Below are 20,965 nucleotides of genomic sequence, written 5' to 3'. Positions count from 1 at the left end.
TAGATCCTTTCAAACTGTCTTTAAAAGCCTTCACTAAAAATAAATAATAGTCTTTACCATTTTGCTTTACCTTGAATTGTATTTGAGAGTATCCTCCTGTTCCCCAGTGATTCCTTATTTAAACTGGATATTAACCCTCTCTTCAAGTTTTGCCACATAGGCAAGGGAGAGAGGATTTGGAATTTCATTGTTTTAGTTTGCATTTCTCTGATTTCAGCAAAACAGAGCATATAGTTTTAGTGTTTGTTGGCTACTTAGTTATTTTGTTTATTTCTTGTTCTGATTCTATAGGAGTATTTATTTACTTTGCTTATGGATTGTTAAAAAATTGATTTGCAGGGACCCCTTATATGTCCTAGGTGTTAATCTTTTCATCTTTCTCTTCCTCTTTTTCTTCTTTCCTGGTGCCGAGTATCAAACTCAGGGCCTCCTGCATGCTAGGCAAGTGCTCTAACACTAACCTACATTTCTGGCACTATACCTATGTCTATCAGGCAATTTGCAAAACAGTGTTCTCCGTGTCTTTGTTAATTTTAACTCTGATTATGGTTGCTTCCAGCAAGTTAAAAATGATGTAGTGGGGGCTAGGGTGGTGGCTCAGTGGTAGAGCACTTGCATGACATGTGTGAGGCCCTGGGTTCTATTCTCAGCACCACATATCAATAAAAAAATAAAAGATTCATTGACAACTAAAAAATATTTTTAAGAAATGATGCAGTGATGTCATCCACTTTATTAGGATAGAGCACAGCTCAGTAGCTCAGTAGTAGAGTGTGGGCCTGGGTTCATCCCCAGCAGGGGGGGAAAAAAAAAGACAAAGAAAAAAGGTATACAAAATATACATTCACTTTCTTAATTTTTTTACATTGCCTTTACTTGTGTCAACAACATATCAGAAGCTGAGAGAAACTTTGAGAGGCATTTAAATGCAAATCCTTCCATGTTGGCATTTTCAGCAGATTTGAGAGGCAATTTCCTTTTCTAACTGGGATTGAAGGGCAGAGGATTTGAAAGATGAGGGATTAAGGAGCAGCGCGGCACAGTAATGCGGAGCTCTTTTTAGCTTCTCTTTGTTTGCTGCTGTACAAAACATCAGACAGACCCATGTGTACACAAGAACAGAAGTGAAAGTTGATATCCAAATACACAATATTTTTGGATCGTCTATCATCAAATAAGATTCATATTATGTCTTATCTCTGCACGGATCTTTTAAAATGACTTTACTTCTAGTGCTAGATTGTTTTAAAATCAAAACTTGATCCCTACAATGAAAACCCCAAGTAATACTAAATTAAAACATTGGTATCCTATTTCTTCTTTCTCTTACATTAGGTTTTTGTGGAAGTACCTATCTGACAACGATTTAGTGTGTTTAAGGAATAAGATTGTTGTAGGACAAAAGAAAAAAAAAGTAAGTATTATCTATTGATTCAGAAAATACTTATTAAATGCCTGGTAAGTACCCAGGAATGTACAATGAGAAAGAGGACAGAAATCATCCCTGGTGGCTCACACATATAATCCCAGCATCTTGGGAGGCTGAGGCAGGAGGATCTGAGTTCAAAGTCAGCCTCAGTAATTTAACGAGGCCCTAAGCAATTCAGCAAAGCCCTAAGCAATTCAGGGAGATCCTGTCTCTAAATAAAATACAAAGGGGCGGGGATGTGGCTAATTGGTTAAGTGCCCCTGGGTTCAATCCCTGGTACCAAAAAAAAAGATGTTTGAAGACCTAGAGTTTATCCAGAATGATTATTAAAAATATTTAATAATTGGCAATGTCACCAATCAATCAAAATACACAGAAGTTGGTCAACCATACCAATGAGTATTGGCTGAACATTAGCCCTGATTGTATCGATTTAGAATGACAGTGCCAAACTAGGTCATTACAAATAAGTCTCATTATAAGTTGTTGGAAATAAATGTAAAATTAATTTAAAAACACATAGAATGGAAAAACTCAACTAGGTTTTTAGATTTTGAAATGTTTTCATTTCCTAAGTTTAAGTACAAGTTTAAGGTAATTTTTTTTTTTTTTTTTTTTTTTTGCTGATAACTTTTTTTTATTTGTTCTTTGTAGGTATACATGACAGAGTATATTTTAGCATATTTATACAAACACAGAGTACATCTTATCCTAATTAGGATCTCAGTCTTGTGATTGTACATGATGCAGAGATTTGCTATGGTGAAATTTTAATATTATTATTATTTTTCAGAATTTTTTTAGTTAGAGATGGACACAATACTTTTATTTTATTTATTTTTATGTGATGCTGAGGATGGAATCCAGTGCCTCACATGTGCTAAGCAAGTGCTCTACCACTGAGCCACAAACCCAGCCCCTTAATATTATTTTGAGAAGGTTTTTTAAATTATTATTTTGTGATCAGAAAATACGGGTGGGGTATGGTGGTAGACTCCTATAATCCCAGCTACTTGAGAGACTGAGGCAGGAGGACTTTGAGTTCAAAGCCAGCCTGAGCAATTTAGCAAAATCCTGTCTTAAAATAAAAGAGCCTGGGAGTCTTGGTGACAGAGTTCCCTGGATTCAATCCCTAGTACTGAAAAACAAAAACAAACACATAAAGTATAAAACGTTATGAAAAAAGTCATTTCCATCTTGTCCCAGATACAAAAGTCTTCTCCCTGAGGGAAACTGATATTACCCCTTTTCGTGTGAATCCTTACAGAGGATCATTTTATGTACATGATTTTTTTAAAGTAAGTTAATAAATACCCTTAGACTGGAGCTTCCAGAACAGAGAAAAGATCCAGAACTAGTAGTTTCCATTAGTTTTTAGCAAAATGAACCTCAGGAACTGAGGGAGAGGCAGGAGAGGTATCTGTGCCATCATAGGCCAGGGCAGAGGTGCTCCCTCGACGGGGGATGGGGTGAGGGGCTTGGACGGGATGCTTTAGAGGGGGAATAGTTCAAGATCATCATGTATCTTGTAGAGAAATCCAAACGTTTTTAGGAGTCTTGGTCTTTTTAAAATATGAGTATAAATCCCGTGCCATAAAATTCAGTATTTTAAAGTGTACAACTGACTGATTTTTTAGTACATTCACAAGGTCACGCAGACGTCACTACTATCAAATCTCAGAACATTTTTTATTCTCCAAAAAGAAACCCTGGACCCATTACAGTCACTTCCCACTTCCTTCTTCCCCTATTCCTTGGAAACTGTGAATCTCCTTTTCCTGTCTCTGTATTTGCCTATTCTGGACATTTCATGTAAATGGAATCATGTGCTAGGTTGTCTCTGTGTCTTTCACTTAGTATAATGTTTTCAAGGCCCATCAGTGTTGCCGTGTGGATCAGTGCTTCATTCCTTTTGTTGATAACTCTGACTTTTTAATTTTGGTAAAATGAACCTAAGATTCATCGACCTAACCATTTACAAGAGCAGAGTTTAGTGGGATGGGGTTCACTGTTGGCAACTGTCGCCATCGCCCTCTTCAGAACCTTTCATCATCTCAAACTCCATGCCCCTTGAACTCTAACTCCCGGTCCCCTGCTGACCTCTACTCTACTTTCTGTTTCTGTGAATTTACCTGTTCTAGGGAAATTCCTCACACAAGTGGGATCATATTTTATTTGTTCTTGTGACTGGCTCATTTCACTTAGCACAATGTCTTCAAAGTTCATCCATGTTATGGTATGTGTCAGAATTTCCTTCCTTTTTATGGCTGAATAAATATTCCATCATATGGATACTCCATATTTCACCTATTTATTCATCTGTTGATGGACATAGGGACCACTTACACCTTGACTATATTGAATACTGCTGCTATAGACATTTTTGTGCGAGTTTTTGTATGACACGTTTTCAATTCTCCTGGGTAGCAGAGAATATTTGGGAGGGACTGTAGAGGAATTTGACAAGTAACATACATTGCCCAGATATGGATCCTCTGACTATCACTCAGGGATGGACAATGACCATTGAACTCTCCGTCTCTCCATATGAGTAACAGACAAGAAGGTTCTCATTTGTGCTGGAGGATATTTGTACCTTGTTAGGCAAAAGCACAAGGTTGTTAGTGTTCTCCTGTGGCAGTTTCAGTACAGATAAGAGGCTACAGGAGGATGCTGAGTGCTCAACGATCTGTGCTGGTTGCTAAGGTGCCATCTGCCTCTCAGGTCCAAACCCCAGAGTCTATATTCTCCTTTGTGAGGATAGGAGGCTGGGGCTCTGAAGCCATATTTCTTGACAGCTGGCTGCCTACTAAATACTGCCTGTGAGGAGGCACTGGAGGGAACTGAGGAGGGGAGACATACTCCTTTCTGTTTGCTTGCTGTTCCTCTGAGGATCATCCTGACTCTTCACTCTGATGGCAATAGTTGATTCCAGGGTCCAGCTTTTTCCAGAGTGTCTTGCTCCCTCATATACACAGAAGCATCTGGCTGTGATGTCAGCTACTCTAGTCCTTAGAATTTGGGGACCCTATGGGGGTGGAGGTCCTCCCTCTGAAACCCTGGGGTACCAGTAGTAGTACCCCAGCTCTATCACCATGGAAATGGTACTCCCTTATGGTGTTTTCCATTTTCTAATATTTGTTTAATCAATCCTCTCATTAAATTCTGTCTGGTGGAGCACTTGGCTAGCATGTGTGAGGCACTGGGTTCAGTTCTCAGCACCACATATAAATAAAATAAAGGTCCACTGACAACTAAAAAAAAAAAAAATTAAAAAAAAATTCTGTCTGTTAAAATGACATGATTTCTGTTTTCCTAACTGAACCCTAATTGTGCATACAGAAAGCACCAGTCCTGCTTCTCAGGAAATGAGCATGTACACTGCCTTATTAAGTCTTTATTACAGCTCTATGATAATGCCATAGACTGAATATTTGTGTCCTCCAAATTCATATATTGACATCCTAACCTCCAGTGTGATGGGATAAGGAGGCGGGGCCTTGGGGTGATCAGGTCATAAGGGTAGCCTTATAAGCAGAATCAGTGCTTTAATAAAGGAGACCCCAGGGGGATCTCTCCCTTTTCTGCCACAGCAGGACACAGCAAGATGGCTGGCCTTGGAGAAGGCTCACCAGACGCTGAATCTGCCAGCACCGTGATCTTGGACTTCCAGCCCCAGAACTATGAAAAAATCAACGTCTGTTGTTTACAAGCCATTCAGTCTATGGTTTTTATTATAGCAGCCTGAACAGACTACAGCAGATGATATAACATAATGCAGAAATAGCCATATTTTAAATGCTTACCCATTTTCCAAGCAGAGCTCTTCTTTCTTCAAATACCTGCAATAAGTAAAGGAGAATTGGGTAACTCATATATCAGGGTTCCAAATACAAGAACAGCATCATTAAAGGATCACTAAATAAGTATTCACTGTGTTAACTCAGTATGAAGAGTCAGGTTTCATTCCCGGAAGGGTACTTTACTTATTTTTAACATAGGCAACGTCTCTTTCTCTTTTCAGTTTCTCCATGTGAAATAATTCATAAAAAGAAATGGTTGTTCTTTAAAAGAAAAAAAGAAAAAATGGAATTATAAAATCAATTTTAGTATTTGAAAGGAGATGAAAAGACTAGCAAAGAAAAAAACTGGAAGAATGGTGCTTCCCCTCCAAAATGTTTGAACATGAATGGTATGAGAATTTATAAAATTTATGAATGAGCAGCTCTGATTTTTTTTAATATATATATTTTTTAGTTGTCGGTGGACACAATACCTTCATTTATATGTGGTGCTGAGGATCAGACCCATGGCCTCAGGCATGTGAGGCAAGCGCTCTACCACTGAGCCACAACCCCGGCCCCAACTCTGATTTTATATTTCAGTGTTTACACATATAAATGGGTGTCCCTGGTCTGGGGCTGTAGTTCAGTTGTAGAGTGCTTGCCTAGCATGTGTGAGGCACTGGGTTCCATCCTCAGCACCACATAAAAATAAATAAAGGTGTTGTGCCCATATACAACTAAAAAAAAAGGGAGGGTCCCTGTACTTAATATGTTTGTAGGGTTAGTAATTTATGTGTACCTCTGGGCTTGTGGCTGAGCGTTCAGTTTAGAGGATTATCTTTGCATACTGTGTTGGATGGAACCCAAGGCTTCTCCACGTTGCTGTCTCCAGCGTGGAGTGCTGTCCCTGGCGTGTGACAAGCAGCCATGTTTGTTAACTGAATGCATGTGGTTGTGAGGTTGACTATCCTTATGGATGTGGCAGTACAGTGTGACTGTATTTATATGTTGGCGTCTAGGTGTTGTTCTGAGCATTGGTGCATATGTGGATCTGAGCAAGTGAGGAAGGGAAGACTACTGTGGGTATGTCTGGCAGAGGAGGGGTTTGAGGGGAGAAGAGAGAGACAGTAATGAACATATGTGAATGTCTCTCCTGCTCCAACACAGACACCCTCTGTCAGCTTTCAGAATCGGGATGGATGTTTTCCCTTCTCTTTGGCACCTAAATTCCAGCACTGTAAGAATGTCCCTGCTTGGAGAGGCAGCTCAGACCTATTTCTTCCCTTTTAATGGAGGAGGACGAGGAGCTGGTTTTATGACTCCATAATGCTTTCCTTTCTTTTTCAGACTCTCAAACTCTGGTTGCCAGGGGCATACAAAACAGGAACTAAAATAACTGCTGCTTAGAGAAGAAGAAAAAGTCTATCCCTCCCTACAAGCAACTGCCACTGGGGGCTACTAGGACCCTCAAATAATGGCAATAGACAAATTCAGAATTTCTAGATAAAAACAGAAGAGAAGTTGTGGAACACAGGAGATGTTAAAAATCTGGATTGCAGTACAACTGAACTCTTCCAGATTAGTCACCTGTCACCCAAACCAAGCCACCAGTGTGGTCGGCATCTGGATGCCAAAGAGCTCCCTCCCCCAGCAGCTAGTCTCACAGTGCATGCTGGGCTGGGCTTCTGAGCACTTGAACTTTCTCTCTGTGGTCTGTTAGTTTCACCTCCTCCAACTCGCCAGTACCCCTTTCTCCTGCATGCTCCACCCAGCCAGTAGGTGCAGGTTCCATGGCAGGCCCTCTACTAGCCAACTGGAGCCTCAGAAGTCATGGCATGTCAGAGCTAAAAGAAATCCTACAGGTTTGTTTGTTTTTTTTTTTTTTTTTTGTTCAATTTCCTTATTTTATTTTATTTTACTCATTTATTTATTTATTTTTGCAGTGCTGGGGATTGAATCCAGGGCCTTGTGCTTGCGAGGCAAGCACTCTACCAACTGAGCTACATCCCCAGCCCTAATTTCCTTATTTTAGAGAGGACAAGCTAAATGTCAAAGAGGGTACATTTATAGATGTTTTAAAAATCACTGGTTCTGGGGCTGGGGTTGTGGCTCAGTGGTAGAGCACTTGCCTAGCATGTGTGAGGCACTGGGTTCAATTCTCAGCACTGCACATAAATAATAAATAAAATAAAGGTCCACTGACGACTAAAAATTGAAGAAAAAAACAAAAAAAAAAAAAAAAAAAAAAAAAACACTGGTTCTAAACTCTCTGTTCAACTCCCCTTTACACTTGGTCCCTCATTAGAACTTGGGTCTTCCCCACCCTGACTTCCAGCCCTAATTCCTGATGAACTTGTGTCTGACAATGGGAAGAAGCCTATGTCCTGAGTTACAACTGAATATTGAAAAGGAGGTTGGGACACACCATCATAGTGTCCACTGATGGTGTGACTCATGGGAACCAGAGGACACTCACTTGAAGGGGCAGGATAGCTTACAAAAATGCTTCAGGGGGCTGGAGATATAGCTCAGTTGGTAGAGTGCTTGCTAGCATGAAAAAGGCCCTGGGTTCAATCCCCAGCACCACCAAAAAAAAAAAAAAAAAAAAAAAAAAAAAAAAAAAAAAATTGCATTAGGGGTTGTTGGGAGTCATGGCTCAGTGGCAGAGGGCTTGTCTAGCACACATGAGGCACTGGGCTCCATCCTCAGCACCACATAAAAATAAATTAACAAAGGTATTGTGTCCATCTACAACTAAAAAAAAAATTTTTTTTTAAATGCAGCAGGAAGGGAATGAGGTGGGAGCGGAAGTATTATGCTGCTAAAGCATAAGCAGGGTCCAGGCAAACCCAGCCATTCAGGCATCTGTGCCCAAGTGGAAACTGATGGGAGCCAAGGGGTAAAGGAGAACCACCAGACTGGAAGGTGGGAGACCTCAAATCGGGTTCCAAGGCTAACTTTGACAAGGAATATGATTTGGAGCTAACTGTTTCACTGTCAGGTCCTTGGTTGGGCTTATAATCTTGGGTTCCCTGGTTTGGAGCAAATCCTGATTCCAAAGATTCGTAATCAGGTTCTTCATTTTAAAGAGCCGGAAGACAAAATGTCTATGCAAAATGGAAATATTAAACGGATCTTCCTTCCTTGCAGAATGCTGCAGTCTGTTTATATCACAGTTTACCCGGAGCCTGCTGTTAAGTCAAAAAATCCCACGGTTGTTATTTTAGTCTGTTGACACTGCAATTACATATTTCACCATGTGACATCATTACAGCGTAGGAGGGAGATATTTTAGGGTTCCTAAATTATGGCTGACTGAAGGCAACATAGGTGCTTTTTCTCAGAACATCATTTTAACATGTATTGTACTACACGTGTGAATCGTCTCTAAAAGAAATGTAGATTTAAAAAAAAAAAGAAATGCGGATCACTTGCTTTTCTTTCTTTCAATTGTGTGTATTTAAGGTTTAAGGTGTACAGAGTGAAATGATTGCTGGGGTCAGTCAAATCATCCCATTTGTCTCTGTCCACAGTTACTTTTTTGTCAGTAGTAAAGATCATTTTTAATGACGCGAAAAGGTCCAAACTTTAAAACATTCCTCCGGGCTGGGATTGTGGCTTAGTGGTAGAGCGCTTGTCTGGCATGTGTGAGTCCTGGGTTTCGATGCTCAGCACCACGTAAAATAATAAAATAATTTTTAGAAAAATACTCCACTTAAAGTTCTCGAAGCTTGCATTACTTTGTAATCCACTGCATCTGCCTATCTGATGCTTTTTTTTTTAAGGCATCTAAATTTGAATTCAGTCTCTTTGCTTAAGCCAGCTATGAAGTTAAAATCCTGTGGCTCTTATTTCAGTCTGAGATAGTTATGTACTTCACATTATACCACAGAATAGAAGTCAAAACTCGAACAAAAACTAAGTTGGACCTCACGGTTGCATTCCTCTTAGTGGTAATGCCCGGTTTTGAAGTGTAGGGAAACCCCTTGAAATGATTGTGTGGCTGCCTTCTGGCCACTGTGTCCTTGAGCATCTATTTTTAATTCCTTTTACACAGTCAGAATGTTAGATATGAAAGGGGACCTTGGAGGTCACCTGACCTAACCCATTCATTTTACAAAGGAGGATAAAGCTCAGGAATGGTAGTGACTCACTCAAGGCATGCAGGAAATTATTGGGACAGCTGATTGTGGAACCACATTTTCAATTCCTAGAGCTACTGATCTTTCTTTGTTTTTATTTATATTCATTTTAAAATTAAAATTTGAAACATTAGTGCACCATAAAAGTAAAAAAAAAATGAAGCCTGGTATGGTGACATATGCCTGTAATCCCAGCAGCTCCAGAGGCTGAGGCAGGAGAATTGAGAGTTCATAGCCAGCCTCAGCAAAAGCAAGGCACTAAGCAACTCAGCGAGACGTGTCTCTAAATAAAATTACAAAATAGGGCTGGGGGTGTGGCTCAGTGGTCAAGTGCCTCTGAGTTCAAGCCCAGGTATCCCTGTCCATCCCCAAAAAAGAAAAAAAGTGAAATCTGTCTCTTTTAACAGACTCCCTCTAGCCATGAACCCCTTCTAACTTTGGGGGGAAAGCAGTATTAATAGTTTGGTATAATCATATACAATTCTATGTGTGTGTCTATGTACTTTGATGTACATGTGTGTGTGTACACACATGCAAAGTTTGGTTTTGGTCTGGGACTGAACCCAGGGGCGCTTTACCAGTCAGTTTATATCCCCAGCACTTTTTATTTTTATTTTGAGGCAAGGTCTTGCTAAGTGGTGAGGGTCTTGCTAAGTTGAAGAGGCTGGCCTCAAACTTGTGATCCTCCTGCCTCAGTTTCCTGAGTTTCTGGAATTTACAGGCATGTGCTACTGTATTCAGCATGTACAACAAATTTTTCTTTTTCTTTTTCTTTTTTTTTTTTGGTACCAGGTATTGAACTCAGGGGCACTCGACCACTAAACCACATCCCCAGCCCTATTTTGTGTGTTTGTGCGTGTGTGTGTGCGTGTGTGTGTGTGTTTATTTTTAGAGGCAGGGTCTCACTGAGTTGCTTAGTGCCTTGTCTTTGCTGAGGCTGGCTTTGAATTCTCGATCCTCCTGCCTCAGCCTCCCGAGCCGCTGGTATTACAGGCATGGGCCACAGCGCCTGGCTTGTACAACAATTTTTAAAAGAATAATTTTACTCAACACTAGAACCTAATTAAACCAGAATATGACTTTTTTGAATATGGGAGTTCTGGACAATAAAATAAATATTTTCTCTAGAAATTATCAGTAAATGTGACAAAAACCATTAAAAAACCAAGATAAGACAATATAAGACTTGCTGTGATGTAGTGATTCTACCCGGGACTGAAGGATTTACTCCCACACATGGTGGGAGGTTGCTGATTGACAGCCATGAGCTTGAGAGAGCTCCCAGCCCAGGTCAGACCTTCTTGAGAGCAGAGAGCTGCTGGCATGGAAGCGTGGAAGAGTGAAGGGCTGACCCCCTTGCTGCATTGTAAGATCACTCTTGGTGACCAGGCAGCTTCGGGGTATACCATGGGTCAGTGGAGGCCTTGTGGAGAGTGCATTCTGGACTACCTTCTTCCTCTGCCCCAAACCCACATCCTTCTCTCCCTCCCTTCTCCTTTCCTGCAGGGGATCTTTACACACTCATCTCAGGAACTGCTTTTTGGGGTGGGAGTGTAGTTCAGTGGTAGAAGCACGCTTGCCTAGCAGGCTTTAGGCCCTGGATTCAATCCCTAGAGCCACCAGAAAAACACAAAACAAACCAAAAAAATCATATCTTTAGTTACCCAACCTGCAAAACAGCACTCAGGTTTTTTTTTTTTTTTTTTTTTTAGTTGTAGATTGACACAATACCTTTATTTGTTTTTGTTTGTGGTGCTTAGGACTGAACCCAGTGCCTCACACGTGCTAGGCAAACACTCTACCACTGAGCAACACCTCAGCCCCACTCAGGTATTTTTTGGCTATGAAATCAATTTCTTCTCCGTGGCCGCTAAATTGATCAAGACTCTTGATTTTTCAAGGAAAATTTCTGGAAATCAGGGCATCCAATAAATTTGTATTTCAATTCGAGTCACTTTTTCACACGTGAGTAAAACCTTCACAATTCTATGGGAAAACAGATTTCAAAATTAAACACTTAAGTTTTGGGGGAAAAGCAGATAAGCTGTTATATAAACTGTCGGAGCACTAAGAGCGTTACAAACAGGTGCTCAGTAAAAAATTGTTGCACTGAAAGAAAAAGATTTTGAACATTCTTGAACATTTTCAACATTCTTTATCATGGCTATAGATAAAAGCTGGATCGATCTTTCTATCTCTGCCTTTCCTTCCGGTTCTCCTGGCTCCCTCCTTTTCTTATCTGCCCCCCACCCCCGCCATTTCCTTATCCTTTTCCTTTTCAGGTTCTCTGCGTTTTACTTCTCACTATTCCCATCCCTGCTCCAGCTCGTCTGTCTCTTAGAAATTGCTGGTGTTTCGTGTCAGAGGCGGCTTTGCTGGAGGAATTAGCACATCTGTTAGGGTTAGAGAGGCAAAGGGCTGACGCTGGGCTAAGGAAGAAGAGGACAGGACCAGAAGAGGACAGTCAATGAAAGGGACCAGGAAGGCTCCATCTGTTGTGCTCAGGCCCCCTCCCAGGCACTGGAGACACACAGGAGGAGAGCTTCAGCCTGATGTGTTAGGGCTGAGGAATCCGCCCTTCTGAGGGGGGCCCATTTTCAGTTTCACGTAATATGATTGGTATTCTAAGAAGGTCATCCTGGGACCCCAATAGAGGATAGGTAGGTAGGAACAGAGGTAGTGAAACCAGCTAGGGGATTACTGCAGTATGGCCAGCATTCACTCTGAGAATGTGGAGCTGGAGGTGCACAGGTGGATAGAGAAAAGGGCCTGACTGGGAAGTGTGGGACTTGAAGACAAATTGGATGTGGAGGCAGGTGGAGGCAAGGGCATGTTGGGAGATACTCCTCTCGTGCTCCTGAGTGTCTTGCCATGCCGAGAATACCAGGCCCTGAGCACATGCACCACCCAGGCTGGACAGCAGGAAGGCAACCCTGGGATGAGCCGGCTTGCTTACTGCTTACCGCGAAGCAGTGGATTCCCTGCTCACTGTGTTCCTCAGTTGCCACACTCCCCATTGCATTCTTGATATGTATCCAGGCCCTCTGCATCACCTCTGTGGGACAAGGCTGACCAAAAGAGCCAGCCTGCTCATCCTGAGCATGTGGGCACAATTCTCTGTCTCTGGCCCCGGAACCTATATCTTCTACTGTGAAACAGCAATGTCTTCTGCTTCATAAGTAAGAGGCTAATTTCTCAGCTTATAAATTGGGGGGAAATCAACTCCCAGACCCTATAGGGAGAAGGAAGATTTCTGACCTGAATAACTTGGTATAATGTGGTATTCAGGAGAACTGTATGTTACAGCAAGACAATGAGGTCTGTTTTATAAGTTGATTGTATTTTACTGCCAACTAAATGTGGTCCTTATTTATTTTTCATTTTTATTAGTGCATTTTAATTATACAGAACAATGGGTTTTCTTGTGGCATATCTTATAGCATGTAACATACTTTGATCATATCCAGCCCCCTATTACTCTCCTTTATCCACCCCCATTCCCTAATCCCCTCCTCTCTTCTCTAATATTCTCCCTATTACCTTTTATTTTAATTTTTTTCTTTTTAGATATACATGACAGTAGAGAGTATTTTGATGTATTTTATATATATATATATATATATATATATATATATATATGAAGTGTAACTTATTCTAATTAGGATCCCCATTCTTGTGGTTATATATGATGTGGAGCTTCATGGTCATGTATTCATATATGAACATAGGAAAGTTATATCCAATTCATTCTACTGTCTCATGTGGTCCTTATGAATAGTGATTGCTAATAAGAGCTCACAGATGTACTGGTAACTTTTGGTCCTCACTAAAGCAGGAATGGAAATCCCCAGAGGCTGGCCAATCTCCCACCCCAGCCACCAGCTACAATGCTGGGTTTGGTGCATTTTACTTCACAGAATGTATGTGGGAAATAACCTTCTTAGGAGAACTGGAAATATTATGAGCAATAGATTGAAATGTATTCATTTTATGCATTTGGTACATTTCATGTGAACCTGTTTTGGGGAACTCCTTGAAGATCACCCCCACTGCCCTGTTCTGGTAGTTCTAGAGGAAGACCAGTGATGGAAGTCAAAAGACAACTGAGACGAGAGAGGGCAGGAGTGACCTTGCAAGAAAGAAAGAATCAAAGCCATTGCCTTCTTAAGCAAGGCACTCTATGCCAGCTCTGCCCACATAGCAAAGCTCCAATAAATTAAAAAAGTGTTTTTGTAGTTGTAGGACAGAATGCCTTAATTTTATTTGTTTATTTTTATGCAGTGCTAAGGCTCAAACCCAGTGCCTCACACGTGCTAGGCAAGTGCTCTACCACTGAGCTACAGCCCCAGCCTTCAATAAATTTTTTAAAGTAAATCGTTTGTTTTGTCTTTACTTCATCTATCACACAATCCTAAATAATTCCTATTTATACATATATATTGTATACATATATCTAATATATATAATACATACATGTAAATACATTTACATGTATCCGTATTATACATATATACCTATAAATATATATTCTATACAATACATGATCTATATGAATTATATATATTGGTGCTGGGAGGCTGGGGATACAGCTCAGTTGGTAGAGTGCTTGCCTTGCAAGCACAAGGCCTTGGGTTCAATCCCCAGCACCACAAAAAAATAAATAAATAAATATTGGTGCTGGGGTTGAACCTAAGGGCACTTTACCACTGAGCTACATCCCCAGCACTTCGTATTTTTCATTTTGAGACAGGGTCTTGCCAAGTTGCTGAGGCTGGCCTTGAACTTGTGATCCTCCTCCTGAATAGCTGGGATTACAGGATTACAGGTGTGAACCATTGTGCCCAGCCCCTGTTTATATTATGGTAACCAAAGTTTTACTACCATTTTTTTCCATTTTTTGGATTCAACTGATGAAGTTACTCTGGCCACTTACCTGGTCATTCAAAAGCTGATGGTTGAGGGGTGTCCAGGTACTCATCTTGGTCTGCATTTTGGGAACTTCTATGTTCTTTGGAGGTGCAAATGCCATCATGCAGTAACTGGCTATTCTTCCAAAAGGAAGCCTACACCTGTCAGGAAAAAAAATGAAACATATAACCCTCAGAATACTAAAAATACTAGGGCCATATAATTTTTTGGTATGTTGGCAGAGTAATGGATAGGAAGCACACTCGCTGGGAGCGTCTTATGTGTGAAGCACTTCACACGTATGCTAAGGGCAAGTTCATGAGTTGGTAAAGTGGTAGGTTTTAGCTCATTTCACAGGTGAAGTCACACACCCTGCCCAAGGTGACACCGACAGCAAGTGCTGCGGCTGGGTTTCATACCCAGGTCAGCCTAAGTCTGCTTTCATTGGATCACAGGGTGGGGGGAGGGGGGAGATGAAGACTCCTTATTGGCCAGAAAAAGAGCTATTTAAATTTAGAATCAGAGTGCAAAAGAAAACACTTCATTCTTGTCCCTGTGATAGTAACTCTCCTCCTTTCTCTTAACTTTCTGACATACAAGTCACAAGAGTTCCAGTCTGAAGCATACAAATTTTGGGAACAGATGCATATACATTTTAGGAGACAGACTTGAGTTTATTTGGGGTTTCAGTTGTCCACTGTCTGTTTGCCTCTTTTGTGTGTGTGCATGTCCTCAGAGGAGGGTTCTCTAGGGTTCTTCTCAGCCCCTACTGGCTCATTATCTGAGTCACTATGTTTTCAGCTAAGCTACAAAAGGCATATGAAGTTACTCCATTACGGTATTATTAATCATCAGTCAGCAATAAAAATACATGTGAGCAGGAAAATTATAGGTAAAAGCATGGCCACTGAGTCTAGGTCTGCCCAGCTAAAAATTACATACTCTTTTTGCTATGGTTATTTATGTTCTACCTTTCTTCTTTTTAAAGCAGTTATTTTGAATTCTTTGAGAGTCATAAAGCTCTTTGAGAATGTGACGAGAGCTAGGAATCCTCTCCTTAGAAAGATACCCATGAACGTAAACTTCTGCTTATCCCGGGTTAAAAACCCCAGCTCTAAACTGAGAAACTCCCTCTAATCCCAGTTTCTGTGGGAAACAATCTGACTTATTCTGGACACCAGTTCTAAATTAGGACAAAGCAGCTTTTCTCAGTGATGCCCCAAGGGTCTGCACTGGTTGTTTTCTTTCTCCTGGTTCTTTTGGAAGCTGGAAATCACCTGGACCAGGATACTTCTTCAAAGTAGCTTGAGGCAAGTGTGTTTCTCGGAGGCGAGTCTGGCCAGAGGAAGAGCCCCGTGGAGACGACATCCTGGGGTGGTGGTGGGGGAATGTTCCTGCCTCATCTTTCATTATATACTTTTCCAATTTTTCCCTTTTCCTGCCATTCCAGAACACGGTCAGTGTGCATATTTGCAGGCATCCATTTCACAGTATAGATCACTGGCTACTATTAAAAAGACAGAAGCTTTTACATAACATATGCAAAAACAATTACTCTGCTATCAGGAAGTCAGAGGAAGTTGCCACTCCTCCTTCCTCAGAGAAGTCTTGCTGTGGCTGTTTTCGTGATCTCTTTATAATGGGAATTTATCTTTAATGTTTCTTGGGATAATGCAGAAAGAGGGCCTAGGGCCTCATTGCCTGCGTATGGTTCCAGTCCCGTGATCAACAGCCAAGGTGGGTGCCCAGCGGCCACACACTTCCAATCTGATCTCCTCAGCCATTTGCACACCATGGCCATTATTCGACAGTTTCACTAAGGACTTAGGAGGTCTGTACCAGGCTTACAACCATAACAGTTTCTGCCTTAATGGAGCTCAAGATCTACTGTTACAGAAGTATGCTTTAAATATCAGTTCATCATGTCACTTCTCAATTCAAAAACCTTCATGGGCTCACCAATAGGGATATACAAAAGTCTGGATCCACTTTGTACCTCAACTTAGATTTTCAGCCTCATCCCTTTTTCCTTTCAAGCACTCTGTCCAGACTCGCTGAATACCTAACCATCCTGAGAACATGGCAAAACCCTGGTGCTTCTTGACTTATGTGATTCTCTGCCACTGCTCACCTGAATCCTAACCACAGCCGTACATAACAGATACTCAACAAATATTTGTTAAATCAATGGAAAGAATGAATACGACAGTGAGTGGTTTGAGGATTAAAACTAGTGGAAATAAATTACAGCGGAACTTGGAACATTGTGAACTGGGTTCTGGGGTAATACTCAGGATTCCCAGATTTGTATTTGGAGTTTATGGAGAAGAATAGGATTAAGTTTCTCTGCTAACACACAATTCATCCACCTACACTGTAACATCATTAGGCAAAGGAATCTCAAATATTCTCAGGAGGCTGTCAGGAAATAGGGAATCTGGATTCACCTTGTGCTCAACGAGTTAAAAACAAAGCAAGAACCCTAATACGCTGCCAAGAGCTAGTGCTCCACCAGCACCTAATTATTAGTAGTTAATTTCACAAGTATGAAGCACCTGGCACTCGAACTACAGCTGTAATGCGAGAGGAAATGTAAGGAGCACTGACCAGGCCTGTGGGAGGCTCAAGGGCTCTCCAAGACAGCCTCCATCTTTCCCATCACTGCCCGCTGCTCTCACCTCCTTCAGCTCGGCTCCCTCTTCAAGCCTCTAGCGCTGGGGTTGCCATAGTTGCACTAGGTCAGCTTTTTCTTTGACTCCTTCCAGCCCCCACCCCTCCCAGCTTCCCTCAGTCCAATCACCATCTATAAATCCTGTCACTGGCATCCGGGGTCTCTTAGGCAACAATGTGTGGTCTCTTGATTGGCCGGGACATCCCGGAGAGCTGGCTCCAAAATTGGGCACAGAGATAAAATTAAAGTGTGGGCGCCAAGCAGATGGAGCGACAGCAACATCCAGATAAAATGCTGGGATGGAAATGCACGCGATCCGGAGACAAGCTGCATTGAACCCTTCGCTCAAGGCGTGCTGCGGTGTTCCTCAAAGCCCTCACCCTCTGAGCATGCCCAGTTGTAGTATTCTGGTCACTCCGGAGTTCCGAAATGCAAACTCCACTTTGCCAGGTTTTAAGAGTGGCCAATAGGTAAAACAGGGTTGGAGGAAGACGAATTCGCGTCTGGTTCAATGGAAACATAGCACCTGCCCCAGGAAATGGAAGGACGTGGGGAAATTGTCCAACACACAAACCCACAAATGCGCTATCAGGAATTTATATTTATTGGATTATAAATTCAGACTGAGTGACAGATACACCAGGGAACCAGCAGATGGCATGCCTTAATAACTCTAAATTTGGAACTCTTAATATCCGGTTTAATTCAATTATTTAATTTATTGAATACCCACCTTGTAACAAGGACCAGAGTGAGACTACAAGGGTAAAATAATAATAATAATAAAAAATAAAAATCTAATAAAGAAACCGGGAAAATACAGTGTGTGAATAACTGATGGCTCACAATCTCAACAGCTGTGAGCTGTAGAATACCATGAAGTTTAAAACTTTAGAAGCAAGCTTCTTTGGCCTGTGCAAAACAGTTATGGGCAGCATTAATCTCCCTGGCCCCAAACACAAACAAAAATAACAAACAATTTTTCTGGCTATCTTTGTTTCCTAAAATAATGTACTTCAGGGAATGTACAAACCTTATGTTTGTATTGTTTCACAGTTTTTAAATAGGCAATATGTGTATGTCTCTGATTTAAATAGCAGAAAAAGGTAAGTGGAGCTCATGCAAGTGGTTGCTTAACCCAAGTTATCAAAGGATCAGCAAGCGGCCAAACTGAAATTGGAACCTAGGTTGTCTGAATTCCAGCCTAGAGGTTTCCACATGAGCAGGTTGTATGTAAATGAATAAACAAAGCCTTTGTGGGTGTGAGGGGGCTCCTGGTATGTAGATGTAATACTAAATTACCATGCATTACCAGTTAACATTTATGGCTTCAAAACTTGTTCCTCCGGAAGGAGACCAGTTTTAACAATGTCAAGAGTGCAGAGCCTCTATATGAAGTTCCAGTGTGTTAATTAAGGACTTTCTATTACAACATGGAAGGAAATCGAGATGGGACATAGAGCGCATCTCACTTTATCCCAGTTAGATTTGAATATTTTTATCCCTGACAAAAGGTTCCTTTTGTCTCTCCTCTCAACAGCACCTTCTGGGCCTCCTTCTTCCTGCAGCTCATCTGTCTGACTATTGTCCCCAAAGGGGAGTGAGTCACACCATTTCTACTGTGTTCACACACACACAGCTCAATGTCTGTGATTCTTCAACATTGCCTTTACACAGAACAACTCAATCATTAAAAACAAAACAAAACCTTATAGATTTTCATAAGAAACACCTCGTCTCTCCATGGAGATTTTTTTTAAAATGCTAACTTTTGCTTTGTGTGTTTAACAGATGCAGAAGTCCTTTTGTTTATTTCCAGGCCTCATTCTCCTCCCTGCCTGCCTAGCGACAGTCATGACCATGAAATTCACTGTCATGGATGTGTAGCCTTCTTGTTCATTATTATGTCTATCTTTACCTTGTATGAACACTAGTGTTTTTTTTTTTTTTTTTTTTTAAGGCATCATGACTTATATATGAATTTCTGAGGTTTAGTCATGTTGGTACTACATTGGTGTTCATTTCTACATCATTCCCACCTTCCAATGTGAGCTGTGATGTGACCTATGCCTGACAAGATTTACAGGAAAATGTGTAAATCGAATTTAAAAAATGCACCTAGGAGCACATCTCCACAGATTCCTCAGTCACAGGGGACCTGGAAATACATAAAACTGGCATAGAGGTTTTCCCACGCCCTAACACCTCACCCTAACACCTCCCCAGGACACACTGACTTGCTTAGAATCAGCCTAAGAACCAATATTTCTTTTAAAAAAGAAATGTTGCTGTACAATTATGTTTTTTAGGAAAATGGAATTTTTTGTCATTCCAGGTCTTTTTTATTATGCCAGTTCACAGAGGTTTTGTTGTTAGGACGGCTGGGCTTCCCAATGCTAGACAAGTGCCCCGACCACTGAACTACGTCCCCCAAACAGCTCACCTTCTGATGGGAAACTGTCTTGGCTCAACTCTTCACTACTTACTTAAAATTTGAGCATCTTTTAGGACAATGGTAAGATATATATATAAAAGTTTTCTGAACCGTTTTTAGGTGCACAGATCAGTAGTGTTAAGTAGGGTCAAGATTACTTGTCCTGCGGGTTACCAACAGAACAAAAGGATGTCCCTTAAGATTAAGACGAAGGAGGAGCGAAAAGGAAGAAGAGAAAGGTAAAGTGTAATAATAAAAAGAAAAGCGGCCACGGCTTTGAATGAATGCGGATTCTGCGTGGCTTGGACTAGTCATCCAACCTTTAGGGTGTTTATCTCATCATTTGAAAAACGAGATTCGACGTCGATGATCTCTAAAGACTTTTTAGTTCTCAAATCGTCTACGTAGAAAAGAAGAGCGGAGACGCTTCCTAAAGAGCAAAAGATGGGGCACACCACCGGTTAGCCACAAGCTTCACCTGTTTAATAAGGTCTTGGCAAAGACGATGCAAATGCCTCCCGGGCCAGGACCCTGCTCCTGTGTGCCGCCGTGTGTCAGCGCGGCGGCTGCAACCGGCCAGGTGCCCGCCGCTACCCGCGCCCTGTTCTACCCTCCGTGCCCGCTGATCCGCCTCTGGACCACCCCCAGTCCCGGGGTCCCGAGGTCGGCTCCCGGGCGCTCAGAGCAGGGGTTGGTGTTCTTGCAATGGCAGCCTCCCAGGCTGGGTGCTGGCGAGTCGCCGTGCGGCTGCAGCAGGGGAGGCGTGCTCCGCAAGGAGGGCCGCGGGCATCTCGGAAGACCGCTTCCCCAGTTGGGGGTCACCACGCTGGTGCGGGACGGTTGCCTGCGACGCCCCGCGCTGGGCCAGCACCGCCGCGGAGCTCCAGAGGGGAGGCCGGCCGAGCGTGCGCGGCGCGCCTGCGCCGTGCGTGCGCGCGCTCTCGCTGCCGGGCCGCGCGCCCCGGCGCTCGCCAAAGCTCGCGGTCGCTCCGAGGCGCGCGCCGGCGGTCCTCCGCCGCCCGGGGTACCTGAGGGACGCGCGGCCGCCCGCGGCCGGCGCTGCAGCCCCTTGGAGACCCGCGCCCAGGTCTGTCTGAGGTGAGCCTCGCGGCCTCGGTCCCCGGGGCCGGGTGGGCGGGAAGGGCAGCGGCGAGAGCACCGGAACAGGAGGCGCCGCGGCGGCGGAGGCTGCTCGCCTAACCCCGCCGAGGAGCCTCCAGCAGCCCGGCGCCTCCTCAGGGATCGTTATTCTCGTCGCGGCCAAAACAAAAGCCGTGGGCGCCGGGCTGTGGCGGGCGTCGGGGCGGCTTCCCGCGGGCCGGCCGGGCCGCGGCGGCCGGGGTCGCGGCGCCGAGTTCGGGGCTGGGGGCTGAGCCCGGGCTGCCCCGGGAGGCGGTCCACCCCGTCCGCCCCGCCGGCGCCGGGCAACCTGTGCGAGTGTGGACGCGGAGGCTCGCCGCACCTCGCCGCCCCCCGCGCGCGAGGCCGGCCCGGCCGGCGGCTGCTGCGCCCGGCGCCGCGGGGGCGTCGGCGGGAGGACAATGCGCCCCGCTCCGCGCCGCCCGCCCGGGCGCGCCGAGCCGCCCTCGCCGGCCC

The 20,965-nt window shown here is 43.1% G+C and overlaps 2 protein-coding genes across 6 annotated transcripts in view; one reads left to right on the top strand and one right to left on the bottom strand.

Moving 5' to 3' along the window:
• The window catches only part of FBXO16 (F-box protein 16), a 55,315-nt gene extending 38,085 nt beyond the window's left edge, over positions 1-17,230 (bottom strand). For 2 of the 3 annotated variants that reach the window (XM_079139984.1, XM_079139986.1), the window contains exons 1-3: positions 16,872-17,228; positions 14,290-14,425; positions 5,236-5,271 (exon numbers count right to left, since the gene is read on the bottom strand). In XM_079139984.1, the coding sequence (XP_078996110.1) occupies positions 5,236-5,271; positions 14,290-14,388 (135 nt within the window). In that variant the 5' untranslated portion in view covers positions 14,389-14,425; positions 16,872-17,228. Of the gene's footprint in view, positions 1-5,235; positions 5,272-14,289; positions 14,426-16,871 lie in introns of all 3 variants that reach the window. The other variant, XM_079139985.1, reaches the window with a different exon arrangement.
• Positions 17,231-20,313: 3,083 nt separating this feature from the next.
• FZD3 (frizzled class receptor 3) overlaps positions 20,314-20,965 on the top strand; it is a 71,682-nt gene continuing 71,030 nt past the window's right edge. Inside the window, exon 1 of one of the 3 annotated variants that reach the window (XM_079139940.1) lies at positions 20,314-20,467. The gene's annotated coding sequence lies outside the window, so the exon portion shown is untranslated. The remainder of the gene's footprint in view (positions 20,468-20,965) is intronic. The other 2 variants (XM_079139942.1, XM_079139941.1) reach the window with 2 other exon arrangements.

The sequence above is a fragment of the Sciurus vulgaris genome, assembly GCF_902686455.1.
Source record: "Sciurus vulgaris genome assembly, chromosome: 5".
NCBI classification, from domain to species: domain Eukaryota; kingdom Metazoa; phylum Chordata; class Mammalia; order Rodentia; family Sciuridae; genus Sciurus; species Sciurus vulgaris.
This window is presented reverse-complemented; position numbering and strand designations above follow the sequence as displayed.